The sequence below is a fragment of the Bombus vosnesenskii genome, unplaced genomic scaffold (genome assembly GCF_011952255.1).
Source record: "Bombus vosnesenskii isolate JDL3184/JDL3185 unplaced genomic scaffold, Bvos_JDL3184-5_v1.1 scf7180000013361, whole genome shotgun sequence".
NCBI lineage: Eukaryota > Metazoa > Arthropoda > Insecta > Hymenoptera > Apidae > Bombus > Bombus vosnesenskii.
Window position 1 is genome coordinate 441,900 of NW_022882994.1, and position 18,224 is coordinate 460,123.

The 18,224-nt window shown below is 37.1% G+C and overlaps 1 protein-coding gene and 1 long non-coding RNA gene across 19 annotated transcripts in view; one reads left to right on the forward strand and one right to left on the reverse strand.

The window, feature by feature from the left end:
• Positions 1-1,276: 1,276 nt before the first annotated feature.
• Positions 1,277-18,224, reverse strand: part of LOC117237187 (TLD domain-containing protein 2) — a 303,806-nt gene continuing 286,858 nt past the window's right edge. For 14 of the 18 annotated variants that reach the window (XM_033500917.1, XM_033500918.1, XM_033500913.1 and 11 more), the window contains 3 exons: positions 6,507-6,788; positions 5,620-5,789; positions 1,277-4,935 (listed from right to left, as the gene is read on the reverse strand). In XM_033500917.1, the coding sequence (XP_033356808.1) occupies positions 4,800-4,935; positions 5,620-5,789; positions 6,507-6,788 (588 nt within the window). In that variant the 3' untranslated portion in view covers positions 1,277-4,799. The remainder of the gene's footprint in view (positions 4,936-5,619; positions 5,790-6,506; positions 6,789-18,224) is intronic. The other 4 variants (XM_033500927.1, XM_033500924.1, XM_033500923.1 and 1 more) reach the window with 1 other exon arrangement.
• LOC117237200 lies at positions 8,942-12,344 on the forward strand. The gene is made up of 6 exons (XR_004493961.1): positions 8,942-9,472; positions 9,672-10,615; positions 10,684-10,911; positions 10,997-11,211; positions 11,302-11,445; positions 11,580-12,344. It is a non-coding gene; the product is annotated as an uncharacterized LOC117237200 (long non-coding RNA).

Genomic DNA, 18,224 nt, shown 5'->3' on the forward strand with positions numbered 1-18,224 from the left:
TCTCTCTCTACTTCCGCTACGAAATGTAACTCGTACACGAACGTAGAAAGCTAGAATGCTTAATTATTCGATTCTTCCTCTATGGTTAATACAGCGAGCTATTCAGCTTTCGTATTCTACGTGTCCATGAATGAGATAATGTTGGGTTGGCAACTAAGTGATTGCGGATTTTGTCGATACCACCTAATGACAAAATTCGCAATCACTTAGTTGCCAACCCAATATATCGTGATTTTCCTTTCGAATTGTCAATTAACAATCGATTCTTTGGCGGGAGATCTTCTATTCGTATCCCTCCACTGTCAGAATTCATCATTGTACATCATCGTCAAATAAATCGCTACATATCAAATTTTTGTTCAATGTTGTTCTTTGATTAATACTTGCCGATAATAATCTCACATTGATACGATAGAGTGTAATCTTTCATCTTTGTTCGTCAATTTTTACTTTAGAGCGTCAGGAAATTGTTACGTAAGAAATGAATTTTAAAATTCCAAACTAGCGAGATAAAAGAGTTTTAATTTCTAGATATAAAATCTGACAGCGAAGGATATCGGTTTTAAGATCGAAACGTATACTGTGCTCAAGCTATTATTCATCTCAGTTAATAACCAGATCCTTGTATTTGTCGTAAGGGATGTATCGATTCACTTCCTTTTCGAGGTAACGATTGAGTTGGCGCGCAAATACATGGCAACCGGTCGTACAAGAAAAAGAATATCATCATTCGAAGATTAGAATCTCTCGACCTTACATAGGGCACGCTTAATTTACAGTTTCTTCAGTGAAGGCAGTAGTGTATATGTATTTCAGATCAGACGACGACACCTACAATGTGCAAAGAATGTTTCTGAAGATTGGTAAAGTTCGTATCGACGGAAGAGCAAGAATTCTTCCGGGCAGTTCACATTTCGTTTTCTATGACAAACCTTCTCCCGAAAGGTATCGAGAAATTCCGATAGCATTTAAAGAAACCGCCAATTTCTGACCAATTCTAGAGAACCAAGAGACGAAGTTACAAACAAATTAATTTCAACAGATGACCCTCCGATGATTTTAAAGAGTATTTGTCTGAAGAAATACTACCAAGGAAACTTAGAATTGGTTTTTAGGTTATGTTGCACGCGCCTCAACAATTTTGCGTAAGACGAAATTATAGTAAATAAAGAGAAATTATAAAACTAAAAATATAAATGATTTTCCTCTGTAGGATTCTCGCAAGAATTCATTCCAGTCGCCAATGACAAAAGAAAAAGAAGGAACAAAATGAACGAAAACAAAAGAGAAAAACGTATATTTTCTCAGACACACATCATCTTCTTTTATTTCACGTTACAATATTACATTTATACCATGGATCTTCGGCATCTAGAGGCGAGGGTCTTGAGTCCTTCTCAAACAGAAAAGAAAGAGACAAATTTGCCACGATCGAGCACACTTCGCTTCTCTATACCTCCCTTTCTTCTTTTTCCTCCGTGTTTGCTCTCGCGTTCTATGTAAATTCGTATTGTCCTGGCTGATGTACATATATTATACATTATTATCAGAATTTCCATCTACAACGGTCTTTTTCCCCTGCCACGAAAGAAAGTGACACACTCGAACCGGACTTTGTTTTACCATCTTTTGTATCTTCGTTCCTTTTTAACTCGTTAGTATCACAAGAGAGTAATGCCTATAGACGCTAGAACTTTATATGTCTTACACAACGCTATGATCGTGTACTATGTACTTGACAACTAGTCCTAACGAAGCTGATAGATAGCTACACGTAATTTGAATACACATAGTTTTTGTGCTTTCTATAGCTGCGTTTCTCCCACTTTTACTATTTGAAACCGTGCTCCATAAGATTTTTTTTCCGCTTTAAGCGACGATCGTTTTCGCTCTATTTGTCTTTATTCGGTAAAGTGCGTTTCATAACCAGTGCACGGAAATACGCTCGTTCAAATTTACAATTTTCGCTTCTCCTCCATTTCCACTCGCTTTTACAATCTTCTAGCCCGTATTCAACAATTCAATCCAACAATCCACGTCGGTAGTAAACGTAATTTGAAATAAATATACTATAAGTTGTGTTTCTACTATAACGTCTCGTCGTGCTGTTTTTTAAGCCTTCTTTCATAAATCGAACAAGATCGCTTGCTACCGATTAACTTGAATCATTTTAACGTGACAATTCTGTTATGATGTTAAATAATAAATGTTTTTAAAAATGCAGTACTCTATGGAAGATCGAAAATCGCAGAAACATCGGGAACTGTTCCTAATAAATCGAAAGGAATGGCAACCAGTACTCTCGCTATGGTACAAAATAGCGTCTCAATTTCTTTTCCTCTTTCTTTGACCACTACAGAATTCTTTTCGTAATAGAACAAATCGGGATTCGCTACCAGACGTCGTCGTTTCACACATTCCTGGACCGACCCGAAAACAAATCAATTTACATAATCGATTATAAAAACCTACGTCTGATGTTCGATCGATGCCTTCTAACGCAGCGTGTTTCTATTTTATTGTTAAACAGCGCTTAATATCTAACATTCTCCTCTCGTCCTTAAACAAAAAATTCACGTTTAAAAAGCGGTAGAAACGGTGGGTTCTCTCGCGACAGTCTATCGGTCCTAATTAATTCACAGTAGTAAAGAGACCTATAAGCTCGAACAGTTTTATTTTTCTGGTCGTGTGTGTCTGTGTGTGTTTTACGATTGACATCCATTCGCTGATCTTCAGAGCCGAGAGAAAAGTTAAACGCAGTATAGAAAACTTTATAGTACGATATGTTGCAAAATTCTCCCTGTCCATCGAACGAGTCATATAGACTACTATAAATTTTCTTGACACAGTTGTTAAACCGTGCCGGCTCACTGGCAATAGCGAACAATGTATATCTTGGTTCATTCGTCGAACGAGAAAGTTACAAACGGTGTTACCAGGGTGCGTAACGAAAAAGAGATCGATACCACGGCGAGACTCCTCTTTATTGTCTGAGTTTTGCGTGACGCTCTTATGAAGTAAACCATAAGAGTGTCGTTGCAACAACAAGCTTTCTTTCCTTCGGCTCTGATCTGTAGATCTTACTTTTGTATAAAGTTTAAACTGAGATACTATAATGTCATGTTAACTGTGTGTGCTCTATAGCAGAGGGAGAGAAAGAGAGCGAAGCGAGGCACAGGCGTGTGTGTTCGTTGTGGTCACTCGAAACACAAGAAGCGAACGCGCTGCTCTGAACTTCTAATTCGCGTGTTTCTACAATTTCTGGTTCGCCTTCCATCGTGTCAACAATATAATCGGTATCGTGTTTTCTAATCTCTTTTACGATCTTTATCACTGTAACATTGTGGCAGTCGCATGCATCAGCGTAAGATCAGTACAAACTTATCTTCTCCTTCTTCATTCTCTTCTAAAGCTACTTTTGCTCGCAGATCCTAGGATCGTTTTACATCCAGAGTATCATCGTATCGATTCGATTCAGTGGTGTATGTTGCACGATCTTCTTCGAATCGTATGTGTGTGTTTCGTGTACATATATATATATATATATTTAATTAATGTGTGTCCTTCGGGATATACATGAGACAAACTACACAGAGTGACCTCTGCAATGTGTGTGTTTCTCTTTCTTTAGCGTGGTATCATATACTGTGTTTTTTCCTTCGTTAAAATTAATTTTTTTGTTTCCTTAACAATTTCGTAATATATATATTTACATTCATCTATCTACAATAACTACACATCAACAAATACGGTTAGTTTAGCATACTCGTAGTATCGTGTTTGTATCATGGTATTGTATAATCATCACCGTCATGATGATGTTAATGTGATCATCATATATATCCGTAACAATCGGTTCGTAATTTCCTTCCGTCTTTCTCGCATAATCGATTCTCTCCATTGTGGAGACGTATTTGTTTTCCCTTTCAATCTCGATTATCATTCACACTTTCATCTCATTTTCTCTTCTTTTACTCGCTATCGTCGATCACCGTAAAACACATCGGCGATCGCATAATCTCTCGGAACAACGCATTATTATTATCAATTAATATTATTATTATACTCGCGACTAGTTCGAAGGCAACACCACGATCATAATCATCATCATCGTTATAACAAATTCATTGTCATCGTGGTCGAACCTTCGATCCTTTACTCAAACGGCATGCGATCGCGTGAAATCAGAATTATTAACGACAGCAACGACGATTCATTCAACGAAACACATGTATGCGTGCGTGTATGTATATATATAAAAAAAATAAAATAAATACGACAACTTAAAACAAAAAGAAAAACAAACGTAGGACGATTAAAACGACAAATTTATCAGTTATAGTCATTCGCAGTTCTTAATTCAACGTTTCTGCCTTAATATATTAGGACTTGTTCTTCACATTTTTTCTCATACCTCTTCATCATTGTCATCATCATTCTTTCCTGCAGCTTCCTTTTCATCATCAACGTTTCTACCTTCCATTCATTAAAAATTACAATTCTTTCATCTCTCTCTCTCTCTCTCTTTCACTCGAAAAATCTCCTATTGACTTTTAACAAAATACGTCTGGGGTCTCTCTGTTTAAAAATCTATCGACGGTAATCGAGCTAACCGATAATCCCGTTAATCGACTTTAATCTCCTCTGGAAAAATGTCTCTTGGAAATCTTGATAATTGTCCTCCGTGCGATAATTTTTCTCTGGGGACGATCAACCTCCACGCGAGACTTTCTCGGAATTCAAGTCAAATTAGGCTGCGGTGAGGGCGAAGTCGCGAACACGGAGTACGAGGCTGTGTCCTATATGAATGCCCAACATTCCAGCGTTTTCACCACGAAATCTTCTCGCGGTGCCAGCGGCTCGTTTCCATACGTGCTACAAGATTGTGACCTGCCTTGGTATAGGTCTCCATCTAGCCACAATCCAAACTTGCCACTGCAAAACAGCGAATGATATCTGTTAATTTGATGGAACTTCAATGGAAAAGAATTAAATGATATTATAGAAACATTATGATATGAATAATATAAATAGATTGTATATGAGGAGTGCTTCTCTGGTTCACTCAATTATATCAGTCTACTTAGAAACTCAGTTGATCAACTTCATTTTTGATCAGTTTCTAATCTCAATAGGTAAATACACGATCGATGTTTAATTTTCAAGAAACAAGTTACTCATTCCCACGTGCTCATTGTTGCAAGATGTTGCAAGAAGATAGCACAAGTTATAGCAAATTCCAAGATAAATTTAAAAAGTAGGACGAACGAATACAACGGAGAGACTAAGGTAACAGTACATAACGAAGCTTTGAAAACTTTATCTGTTCCCCTCCCTGAAATATTCTTTGCTAATCAAAAATCCATATCGATAACTAAATGTAACTTGTATAACAAGGCATTAATCCTTCATATGCAATCTCCCAAACCACCGTTTCATAACAAATTAATCTACCCTAGCATAAGTAACATATAATCCTCTCTAATTAATCTCTTTCCAGTGATCCCTCGCTAAAACATTTGTCTAACAGAATTAACATATTCGATCCGGTATTAACGTTTCGACCGAGTAAAAATTCGTTCAATAAAAGATCGAAGACACTTAGAAACTGATACCCACTCTCCGGCACCGATGGCAAGGCTTTCGTTGTTGCCTTTGATGAAATAGAGGTTGTCCCCAGTCCAGTGGAACGCCTGGAATCTGGGCGTGAACTTGAAGAGAAGAGATTCGCCGGTTCCATAGAAATGATCACTCACGTGCAGAGAGCACGAGGTCAACGCACCAAACACCTGTAACACGTGGAAAGGATGATTCACAGTACACCGGCTGTGGCACTAATAACGTGCAATGAGTAATGAATCCTCTGCCTCGAGGTTTCTCGCAGCGGATTCTGCACGTGACACGGTCACGCTCTAGCCATCTTAACGAGAGTACGTGCAAGCAACGAAAGTTATAAGCGACTGTATATAATTTGTCACTTTAGTTTCTAGACTCTGTCAACCAGTACAGTTTGGTCATAATGTGACATTAACGACATTAACAAGATAAAAGAAATATAGCTCCTGGCTTTCTTCTTTTATCTCCGAGCGTTTACTAAAATAACCAAATATTTAGTAGTATTTAATTGTATGTAATTTTAATGTACTACGGAATTTTCAAACAAGCAACTGAGATTTTGAAACGTAATTTGTCAATTTCACAAACAGGTAGATATTGTTTCTGCAACAAACGACAGTTTGTTATTAACTTATTGCGTGAATTACTATATTGTTAATTCTCATTTATATTCTACGTATATGTATTGGTAATATCTTACTGCGTAAAGCAATACTACACGTTGCTTGCATATAATGTATGCTAAACACTCAAAGAATTAACGCGGTATACTAACGCAAGGTACAAAGAAAATAGGATAAAAATATGGGATAAAGGGGAGCGTAATATTATGAAGAGCAAATCAACGTAGAAACTGGGAGTGAAATTCAAAGTAAACTTCTAGAACTTACGTTGCCCTCTGTATCTTCTATCACCAAGAGAATTGGGCTCTCTATTTTGGCCATCTTCCTGTACATACTGTTTAGACTAAATCCATGTTGACTGGTACTGAAAACGAGGGTCCAGAGGTAGCCCTCCGCCCTGGCAGGCAAATGCCGGCACAGTTGTTCTCTGTGCTCGTCGCTGAGGATCTCGGTGGTGCCAACCAGGTCGGGAACGATGACATCGTTGTCTATGGAGACGGCGCTGTTCGTGTACAGAGCTCGCCTGAGTTCCTCGCTCATAGACAGTACCTAGAAGATTAAATTCAAATTTTAGTAATTCGAAAGATCAATTCGGTCCAGGAAATTTGTTTTTGGGAAGCAGGATTTGCGAGATCGATCGCTGAGTTCGCCGTTTTCGAATTTAGAATCGTGCAATTTCTTATTGGAATTTTCTAGATAAATGGGTGAACTTTGGTATAGGATCATCGTTAAGTGATCTTTGAAACGAACATGCTTTCTGAAAGAAATTTTCTTTTCGTTCGAACGTAGAGTGTTTTACGGAACACGTTTGATGGAACGAGGAAAATTTTCGTTCTTATTTTTATACACGAAAGCTTCTAACGGTATGGCAATTAATGGTCACCGCGATGCTAACTGTCTTCATAGATATATTATCGAAGTTTCTTTTAGGAAATTCGAAAGTTTGCGCCAAGAAGCTCCTACTATTCGCTAGAAAATGTGCGACTCTGGGACGGTGGAAGTTGAGTCAATTCTGTCGCAAGACAATATTCTATATGTACATTTTTGTGCTACATTTCGCAGCTGTATTTTACAAAATAAAAGCTAGATATTCGACAGTTGTGGTAAAGTTGATCCAACATTTATTAAACGACGATGGAGAGAAGAATTTCTTTTTAAACGAAATTATTCGAAGAAAAAAAGAATGTGTACTAAAGTGCGGAGAATTTAATATCTCAAAGCAATTGAAACACTCGAGATTCCTAACGGTGACTTAACTCGCTATTAAGTCAACAGTCCGCCACTATATTAGCATTCGTTTGCAAGCTCTTTATTGCGCTTACGAAACAGATGAGAGATCACAAGAGCAAAGACCTTGCCGCAAGACATAAAGTAGCTCGCGATTAATTAGACTTTGACCCTCTGAGGTCGAGATCTTTCACAGTTTGTTTGTTTCTAAGAAAAACTACCTTTTAATTAATTCTGTTAATAATTATTACTATAACTATTGCTATTATTACTATTAATAGAATCATCTTTTATCGCATAGTTAATCGTGCTAACATTTTCCAGCAATTTTGCTGAAAACGAATACATTTATCATTTGGTAAATTAATCATTTACAAAATTCTGTATAAAGAAAAATCGAGAGCGAAAGGGTTAACGACATACTCAGCGATCTGGAAAGGATTGAAAAGATGTGACATATCGAAAGAAAGAACATTGCTGTGGTGGTTACAACTAAGGGAACAGGTGTCATATCGTGTGAACATTGGTCATCTAAACCTAAATTCTAAATCTAGTACATCTAAAAAACATATAATCACTACGCATTCACAAGTGTGACATGTTGTAACTGTTGTTTCGCAATGTTGATAGAGTCGTCGTGTTCCTTGGCTGGGTAAAGAGTACGAAGACAGTTGTGTATAGAGTTATGAATATTTATACGGAGAGGGATTTCTGCTTATCTTTCGTAGATCTGGCGTATTAAAACGACGATCTCTAACCGTGCTCGTCTCATCGCAAAGCCTTGACCTTTCTTCACAGAATAATCAACAAAAGATTATGCAACCATCCTCTTCGCTAATATCGCCGATGGGAGTAAATGAGAACGGATTCAGGCGAAAAATTGCAATTTTTTCTGGTTTGTTTGATTAGAGAGTGGAAGACAGCGTGAAACACTGCATGTTTATGCCGATAATCCGCTAAAAAATGTCGTGGACGAAATAATTTGTCTACGAGAAATATTTATACTTTTAGGAACGAATTGACTGAACATCGATGGGACAGCATACTATATTTTCTAGTTTGTTTTTGTTTTATACAATCCTTCCCATGGAAAAATTCTGATTGTTTAACGGCAGGCTTGAATTTCTTTCAGGCGGATTTTATGGTAAAAAAAATTACGTTCTTGCAATTGTTTAAAGCGCTCGTTTTTTAAGTTTAAACTAGACATAGAAAAAATTCATCGGACTTTTAAAAGGTTTTTAACAATTCCAGACAGCTCCTTTTTTTATACCTTAGAAACTGATAGCTGAAGAAGAATCATTATTATTTTAAACACAACTAAAAAAAAAAAGAAAAAAAGAACGGTTGATAGAGAAAACAATCTTTTATTGATTTGTTCATGGAACAATAATACCTGGCTGCTCCTTCTAATGCTAAAAGTGCAATCGAACGTGACAAATTTGCAAAGTTGTTACTAGAAAAAAAAAGAAGACTCGATTACGATGTGTCACGTGTTATTATCGTTCTATTCGTTAATCCAGATGCGTACGCGTTGAATCACATTTGCGCACCTGCCTTGGACGATAACAATTTCGCGCAATCGTCTCGCAGGATTACACCAGCGTTGTTGCTCTGTCAGAGCTTTGCATCTCATCCATTAATATTATGGAATTTACATAACTCATTTGTGGACGAACTGGAACCTGCAGTTGATGGGTAGATTAACTGGCATTTTCCTATCGGCATACCTTGTAGAATTTCTACGTGACAATATGACAAAGCAATTTTCCTGTCTGAGATTATTTTTCAGCGAACATTTTTACGTTTTTCTTTTTGGAGAAGAATATAGAAGACTGGAGTTGTACGAAGTTTATAAGGAAAAAAAAATATCTTGGAGACACGCATAGATTAAACTAATTCAAGGATATAAGGATTTAAGAATTCAAGGATTCAAGCAGAGTTTGAGAACTCAAGAATTCGAAGATTCAATAATCCGAAGGTTCAACAAATAATTCACGTATTTAATGGTTCATGTTTAATATATTTAATGGTTTAAAGGTTCAAGAATTCGAAGATTCGAAGGTTCAAGAATTCGAGGGTTCAAAGGTTCAAGAATTCGAGGGTTCAAAGGTTCAAGAATTCGAGGGTTCAAAGGTTCAAGAATTCGAGGGTTCAAAGGTTCAAGAATTCGAGGGTTCAAAGGTTCAAGGATTTGGGGACTCAAAGGTTCAAGGATTCAAGTATTCAAAGCTTTAATAATTCAATTAGTCAATGGTTCAGGAATTGAAAGATTCGAGAATTCAAGGGTTCAAGGATAAAGCATTGAAAGGTTATTCAAGTGGAAATATTTGTAAAGTATTTCCCTATAACGACAATCATATCCCCTTGAAATTTGTACATTTTTCATCACTTAATTATTTGATTCACATGTAGAATCGAAGATTACATATTTAGATAGAGATAAAATTATATATGTAGATACTCAGATAAAAATTAACCCCTTGACAATATATCAGAGCAATTTCGATAAACGCGTACCGATTTGACACAGTAATTTTGTAAAGCGATAAGATGATAGTAAATGTGATTATAACACGCATTAGTGAAAATAACATAACGTCTGATTAGCCAAAGGTTACTACGCAGTAACATGCGATAAAAAAGATGCGTCCGTTTCTACGTCAATTTAGCATTCGTAGAATTTCATCTTGTTTATCGCAATAAGCTTAATTGTAATTAATTCTAAAACCGATTTCACAGTGTTATTTTATTATGTGATTGCGTGTGCGACGTACAGAGAAAAAAGCGTCGCAGAAAAACGTATTACCGGTGACTTGAATTTACGTGTAAGGATGTGGCGTGTATTACGTTTTAGTGAATAAAAAGCAAAAGTTCATATTACATACGTAATTAGTACGATACTAAAGGTGGTATTACGATCTTAGCAGCAAATACACGAAGTTCCTCCAATTACTCGGATTATTATTTCCGTTTCGCTTCGCGCTACTCCTTGATGTATCATTAATAAATATTTTTAATTCCCTAACGCAATTCCACAATGATTGTTAACAACGTGTATATGAAGTGATATATTCTCGCGTAATGTAATAAACAATTGATCGATGATTCAGTTGGTATCGATTACGTGAAGGAGAAAAACGATACGCAAGGTAGGATATCGAGTAGTTTAATCGCAATCCTTTCACCAGAGGAAACATAACGGGCCACTTTCCGCCAGGTACCAAACAAGACGCGGTTTACCCTGTTTTTAACGCGATACGCATCAATTGAGCCGAGGCCGTGGCAATTAACGCGCTTCTCGTCGCCTATCAAGGAGCCAACCTCGAGAAAAACGCACTTGAACCAATTTGCGACGTGGGAAAACGCGACAGGGTGCATTTCCCATCGATTCCATCGACAAATTCTAAAGTGTCGTCAACGGATAATAATTTAATTAACAGCATTGGTACCAATCGATGGTTTTGTAAATTCACTTCCAATTTCTTTCTTATACGACTTCGTAAATTAATTTATTTAGTTTGGTTTTTCAGACGAGCGAAAGCAATCTGTCTGCGAGGATCAGCTCTTCCTCTCTTTCCTTCGAAATAAATAGCAGATAAACCAGAACACAGAGTAAAATGAGCGAAAGAGTAAATTTATTCCTTGCTTCTTACTTTATTTACATCTATCTGTTTACTTGTAACAGAAGTAGTACGAAAGTAACACGACTCACGTAGAATTATTCTTTTAGTCTATTCTTGAAACTGTGCGTAGAGATTTATTTGACAACGTGGTTTTGTAGACAGTCTACTTCCTTCTATTTATTTATTGATACAAGTATATAACTATTTTTCAGGGCAATTATTTCTTCTGTATGTTTTTCGAAACGGCAAATACAATAAATTGAAATACAGACGTTACCAGGAAGGTTTCTTATATCCATCTGATATCCCGAGACGAGTCAATAAAGGAAGCGTGCGTGGAATGATGACACTGAAAGGTTGAGAAAGAAATTTCTAAACGTAAAATGAGATGAACTAGCAATGCGAATATCGAATATAGTCGACAGGGAAGAGAGAACGGTTTTACTTGTTCGTTTACATCAGTTTACAGAATTGATTTTCTCTGTTATAGAATAAAAAATATGATCAAGGACAACGAAGCGCTTCGAACGTATTGTGCGTGTGGGACAAACACGTCCTTTGGCGTCGCGCATACTTCTGTTTTGTTAGGAAAACTTCCTTGACCTGTGACATCAACTTTTATCTTCGGGCACGCGGAAAAAATCATCGACGTTTAATTGCGAGAAGGATGAAAAAAGAAAAAAGGAAGAGAAGAAAAAATATCGAAGCTTTCGTTGGCAATAAGAAAAAAAGGATTACGGTCCAATTAAAACACGATCTTTCCTCGTAAACAAGCAACTTCATGCTTCACCGTTCGTAGATAAAACAGTCGCGTATTGAATTATCGATACAACATACTCAATCATTTTTCTCGATAATAGTTCGCCTGTTATTGACACTGGTCACATGTTTTGCTAACTTGTTGTTTGAACTGTTGACTCATCGATATTTTTTTTCTCTGTTATCATGAATTTATCGATTTCGATAGCCTTGGAATTAATTAGACTTCACTTTTTAGTTGGCGTAGTGTCGTCGTTAACGATAGATAATTGACAAAACGGCACGCGAATGGGTCGAGGCCTCTCCGCAAGAACCAGTTGGTCTGGAAACGAGTTCGTGAGAATCGGAGAACAGTTATGCACGACCGATCTGAGGAAAAATCGTGAAACGTCAACACCACTCGCTATGCGTTCAAGAGGCACCATTATAGTATCGCGTTTCAAGAAAAGATTCTTCTGGATTAAAAATAGATGCAATAAAAATAAATGGAAAACGATTTTATGAGTAAGAGAGGATTTTCTCAGAACGTTAAAAGTCTCTTTATTGGAACGAGACTAATATCAATAATATATATATATCACATTCTAACGCAATATACAACATAATAACATGTTATATATATATAGTATCGTAAACTATTATGATTAGTTTATCAATAATAAATGGATTAAACAGATGTTAATTAAACAGAAAACAATGGTTATTTAACATGAACCAATCACAACAACGTATTATAATTAAAACAACTAAATAATTAATTAACAATTCTTGTCAGCGCAAATTCAACTCTCTTCTAACTCCTTAACCTACGATTTACGTTCGAGAATTTTGGGCCGAAAAGCGGGAAGGGGGTGATTCTACGCGAAAAAAAAAGTCGAAAATATAGAATAAAAAATTTTTTTTTTTTTTTTTTTAATTTTTCCCTCGAGACAACGATCTACAGTGAGATCCGTTATAACGTACCGCACGCGTACCGAGCGAAAATTCAAAGTCGATTTTCTCGAAAACAAAGCCTCAATCGAAAAATTTTTATTCTATATTTTCGACTTCTTTTTTCGCGTAGAATCACCCCCTTTCCGCTTGTACCACCAGTTACCAACCACCCTGTATATTATATTTGGCCCGATCATCCTATACGGGCTATGCCCGTAGTTGTAGGTTAAAGGGTTAACAACGCTAACAACACTATCTCGACAACACAATTCGCACTCTCTGACTTCTCAACTCATATTGCTGTTAATTCGTTTATTGTCCCCTAGCAACCCCTTGTCTTTTGTTTTAGCTTCGCTACGCACATGCTCACCAACCGCTTGTTTATAATTCACACCTCAGCAACCGCTTATTTACAATCCGCATGACACCCCCTAGGCCCCTCGTCCACGATATATATATATAAAACATATAGTATTACATAAAGTGTACGCGAAATATTATAAAACAACTGCGAGTGGTATAATCGAGTCATTCGGAAGCCATATGATCTGCATGAATTGAAAAGTACAGAAAAGTGGACTAAACTGCGGATTTCTATGCATTTGCAGAAAAATTCAAAAGCGCAAAATTGTACAAAATGTACGTAATACGAGAAAGTATATAAAACATCCAAAATACATTTCTTTTTGTAATTTTCCATAGGTGAAACAATCTCTAAAATTATATTTTCGAAAACGCGAATTTGCACAAAAATTCGCTGCCCAGTTATGGCATTGTGTCGTTACCTCAGAATTTTCGTTATTAAAATTTACGACATCTTTCTCGGAATGAATCAAGTCATTTGTTTCTTAAGTGAACGTTAATCGTTTATCGAGTGTATCATATGTAATGAAATTATATTATATATAATAAAAAAAAAAAAAAAAAAAAAAACAGAACAAAAGGTGGAATCAATCGGTTTCGCTCGCGAAAGATCCGATTAGAGACTACAAGCTGTAAATATACAGCGATGTTCAAACGCCAAGTTCGACTAATAATTATTATTCTTCGTTGCTCGATCTCGTGTTATCTCAATTTGAAATGCAGATCTTCTTAGCATATATCGAGATATGATCGCTGGAGTAGATTAATCGATGTCATAACAAGATTTTTTACGTTGTGGGAGACGAACACCGCTATGTTCATCTCGCTATGCGTCACCTCGACACACGATAACCGAGGTCGTGGCAGCAATCGAGATGCAAGCCGAAAAAGTATTTAAGATGACGCGTGTTCACGATCGGAGTTGACGTTATGTCTACGAGATATATATTTATTTTATATGTATAATATATTATATCTATTTTAGAGATCGAGCAACGTTTCAGTTAATCTGCGAAATCACGCGACTTCGTCTGTGAAATTTTTCGAAATAAAAAATTCTTCCGTATTTGTGCGTGTGCGTCGCACGTTATATAATGTTGCGAGGCCGACTTCCACTTTGGATCGACTCGACGAGTTCGAGAGAGGATAGAAGTTGTTTATAATGTAAATTTCGGTGCAACAAGTAGATTGTCGAGTTTTTACGATTCGCGGGAAGAAGCAAGTGAGCATTTCCATAGTCGTTTCTTAGGAATTCGTAAACAGTTTCTTCCCCTTTGTATGTTTATAGCGTATACGTGCGTAAATAACAAGTAATACATTTTAGAAATTGGACATTATCTGATTACGCTATTTCATATGAAAACGCGCCAACGTTATGAGAGTAAAGTGTTGTGCAAGTTACGGTCACTTAAGAAAACAACGTTCAAAGACCAGAAAATTTGGAAGAAGTTCTTTTCTTTCTATGACAAGTGTTCGAATACTTTAGAGGACCAATGTTATTCTCCTACATCTTCGCTTTCACGCCACAGACCTATATATTCTCCGGCATTTAAAAACCCATAAAAGACATTGTACTGTATTTTTAACCCCAGAGTGGCGCGCCACGAGAGTGACTTGGTGGTTTCTGGCGCAGAAGGACGCCACGATCTCGATTTAGGATCTCTCCCCTCGTGAATTTTTCCAGATGTACACGCGACCTCGGGATTTCACACGACGAACGATGCACGAGACATCGATCGTACGCCTTTTTCTCGTTTTGCTTCTTCATCGGGCATATAATGGGCGCCGTTTCGCCCACGTACTTTCAACGAGGACAAGTCGGTTTCTCTCGATGAATTTCCCATCTTCGTTTTATGTAAGTCGTCGGTCTATCGACCGTCGTCGTTGACGCGTGACTTTTCTACTCGTGTACAAATCTTACATTAAAACTTCAGACCAGTACAACGTGTGTCACGGCACGCGATAATTTATGCGCGAGTAGACACGTTTCGCGTAGTCCTTCGTTATATTATATATTGATTTTTGTAAATTTTTTCTCATTAATAACTTACGAAACAAAAGTTTTCGAGACGCCATTCTGAAAGGATTAATCAATATATTCTCTTATTTTTCGACGATATTATCGATTGGCGAAGTCTTAGGCCAGTTTTTGCGACATTCTACCCGAACAAGGAATTTTGTACAATTTTTTAGGCATAGTGCAGAATTTATTATCTCACCGACAGCATCCTCGAGGAATGTTGGAACACGTACTTCAGAATCGGACAGGAATTGACGATCATGATGTTATCAACGCTCAACTTCCAACCACAATCGAATTATTTCTTCTTCGAATTAGTCTGATTTTCTATTATCATAATCTTGCGCTACGTGTTCGCTTCAACAATCGTAACGATACGGAGGTTCTTTAAAAATATGTTTCCTTCGATGAATTCATTGATCAATCATCAATCAGCCAACTAAGTAATCACGAACGTCTGAGTAAATGAACTCGTGACGCGACAAAATCCTCCTTTCTGCTTCACAGCACTTTAACGTCTAAACCGATCACCTTGTAAGATCCCCTAAGACGAAAAATCCAAATAATCATCGATCGAGGAATCATCTTCCAGCATCGTTTACCAATCGATTCTCGACAATTTATAAATTCACGCACACACCGCTCGCGTTAAACGATTTAAATTGACAAGATTGACAAAACTTTGCGAACGTTTCCTCTGCGGCTATTCTCAAATCTGGAAAATCTGCAAACTTCGCGATTTTAAGTTTCCGAAGTTTCGCCGATTTTCATATTTTCCTACTTGTTTGGTACTCTCGTTGGAAGAAAATTGCTTGCAAGGTCTGCACGACGTCGAAAAGATGGAGAATCCGACCGATCCGATGATTCGTTCGATACTGAGCCTGAAAATGGGCATTCGAATGAGTCTCTCTCTTTCTCTCTCTTCAAATGACCATCGAGCTTGGTAAAAAATCTTTCGACGACCGGCTTACTTCGTCTTTCCTTTCCTTTAATGTCAAGTACAAGCGCGAATCCTGCCGGGTGTATCTCTCGAGGGACTCGCGGCGTCCTCGACGGTATTATTCCTGATCGTCCTTCGCTGCAACGCTGACAATGATGAGGTTTTGCTCATAAATCGACCGATTTTTCCGCCTGTCATTTTCGAAGGTTCTGTTATCATCTTTTCTCTTTTTCTTTTTTCTTCTTCTTCGCTTTTCCTTCTTCTTCTTCATTCACCCCATTGTGATAAGTCTCGGTGTCTTTTGTTTTTAACGCGAAGAAACTGTCAAAACTGTCATTCTCCGCCAGAATAATTATTCATTTTACAGAACCAATTTTTATCACTATAATTCCACCAGCAAAAAATTAATCTTCCTTTGCACCGACTCGAAAAGAAAGAACGGTTTACAAAAGATCGTTTAACTGTTCTCATTCAGGGCAAATTACGCTCCATACGCAAAGTGTCGACTCGAAAGAATCGAGAGAGAGAGAGAGAGAGAGAGAGTACAATTAGTTACGCTAGCTCGAATTCCAACGAAGATAATTAAATCACGAATCTGCCTCGTTTAATTTTACGATATACTTTGGCTAGAACGCGTCGAGAATACACGTAATCGTCATTCGTTTTGATACAAGGAAACAAAACGAGAATTCGTGAAGCAAGGAATATGGATTGAGCCGAAAATCAGAATGTAAATGTAAATTATAGCGATTTAAGATGTAAATGAAAACGAAGGCTCATCATTCAGCGTGGTTTAACGAACGTTTATAAATACCAGGAGATCTAGACACGCGTTAGATTTCTTGCTCGATCGAATGTTTTTATAGATTTCTTCGCTCGTTCTAACGACTACTATCATCTGAATTAATGACATAATTGCGACTGCTATTATAATAGTTTACATTTTTCTTCCTTCGTTACCAACAAATACAAACACGGTTAATTGAAATCTGAATACCACGAGACTGTACCAGTCGATAGACGTCTCCGATGAGTGTAAAAAGGAAACTAGAGAGAAGCAAAGAGAAAGAGATAGAGAGAGAGAGAGAGTTTTGACGCATATACTCGCCGAGTAAAAAATTACTGCACTCTTCGATCGAAACGTTTTATCCATAATTTTTGAGGCAGTAAGTTTTAGTTTAGTTCTCTATTGAATCATTTTCTACAATCTACTTTTTATAACGAGTATCGCATCGTATACATTCTCGGAACTTTTCATGGAAATATCGAACATTTTCACGATCGTTTTAGAGAAATCTGGATGTAATAGAGCCAACTGCGAGAAATTGTAATAATCACAGAAGAGTCGCAGTGACTAAATTTACAACGACAGGCGCATTGTAATCAAAGTTGACCAATTAGGTCGACTTCCTCTTATAAACGAGATGAACGCGTTCGTCGAGTTTTATGTGCGCGAAATTATGTAATTTAACAATAAAGTACGATCTTGTTTGCGCGTGTACGTGGTCAAAATACGTACGAAATAAGTACGATCTTCTGTTCGCAGCGTCGCTACAATCAGGTTTAATTTCCGTCATTACGAGACTGCTTCTAGAAATGTAGAAGCATTTCTTCTTTCAAAGTAGATCTGAACATGTATGTTAGGTTCATAAACGAATCTTTTTATCTTCGCGACAAAGTCTACAAAATCAACAGATATTTTATTCTTTGACACGTTGAGTGCCACATGGCTCTCGTATGTTCCACGTCTCGCTCAAGTCGTTAATATTTCCAGTGTATAGGGAACAAGTGTTGAGCGAGCTGAATATTAATTCGCAAATAACTGTAACAGTCCAAGATTAAAATAGTTTCCACAAAACGCACTGCATCATGATGAACGCCTCTCTTCCTTAATTTACGACCTCCGTGCCATACGTACAAGGAACGTAACACAAGTTTCTATTTCATTTGAAAAACGATGATGCAATTTCGCTCGTATCCTTGCGCTCGAGAGATTGCAGAATTTACGACTACTTTGCTTTATTGCGAAAACATAATATATTCGTTAGGTCAACAAACCTTCTCTACTTCGATAATTTCCTTTAATTTTGTTGCTCGTTCTATTTAAATTTCCAAAACCT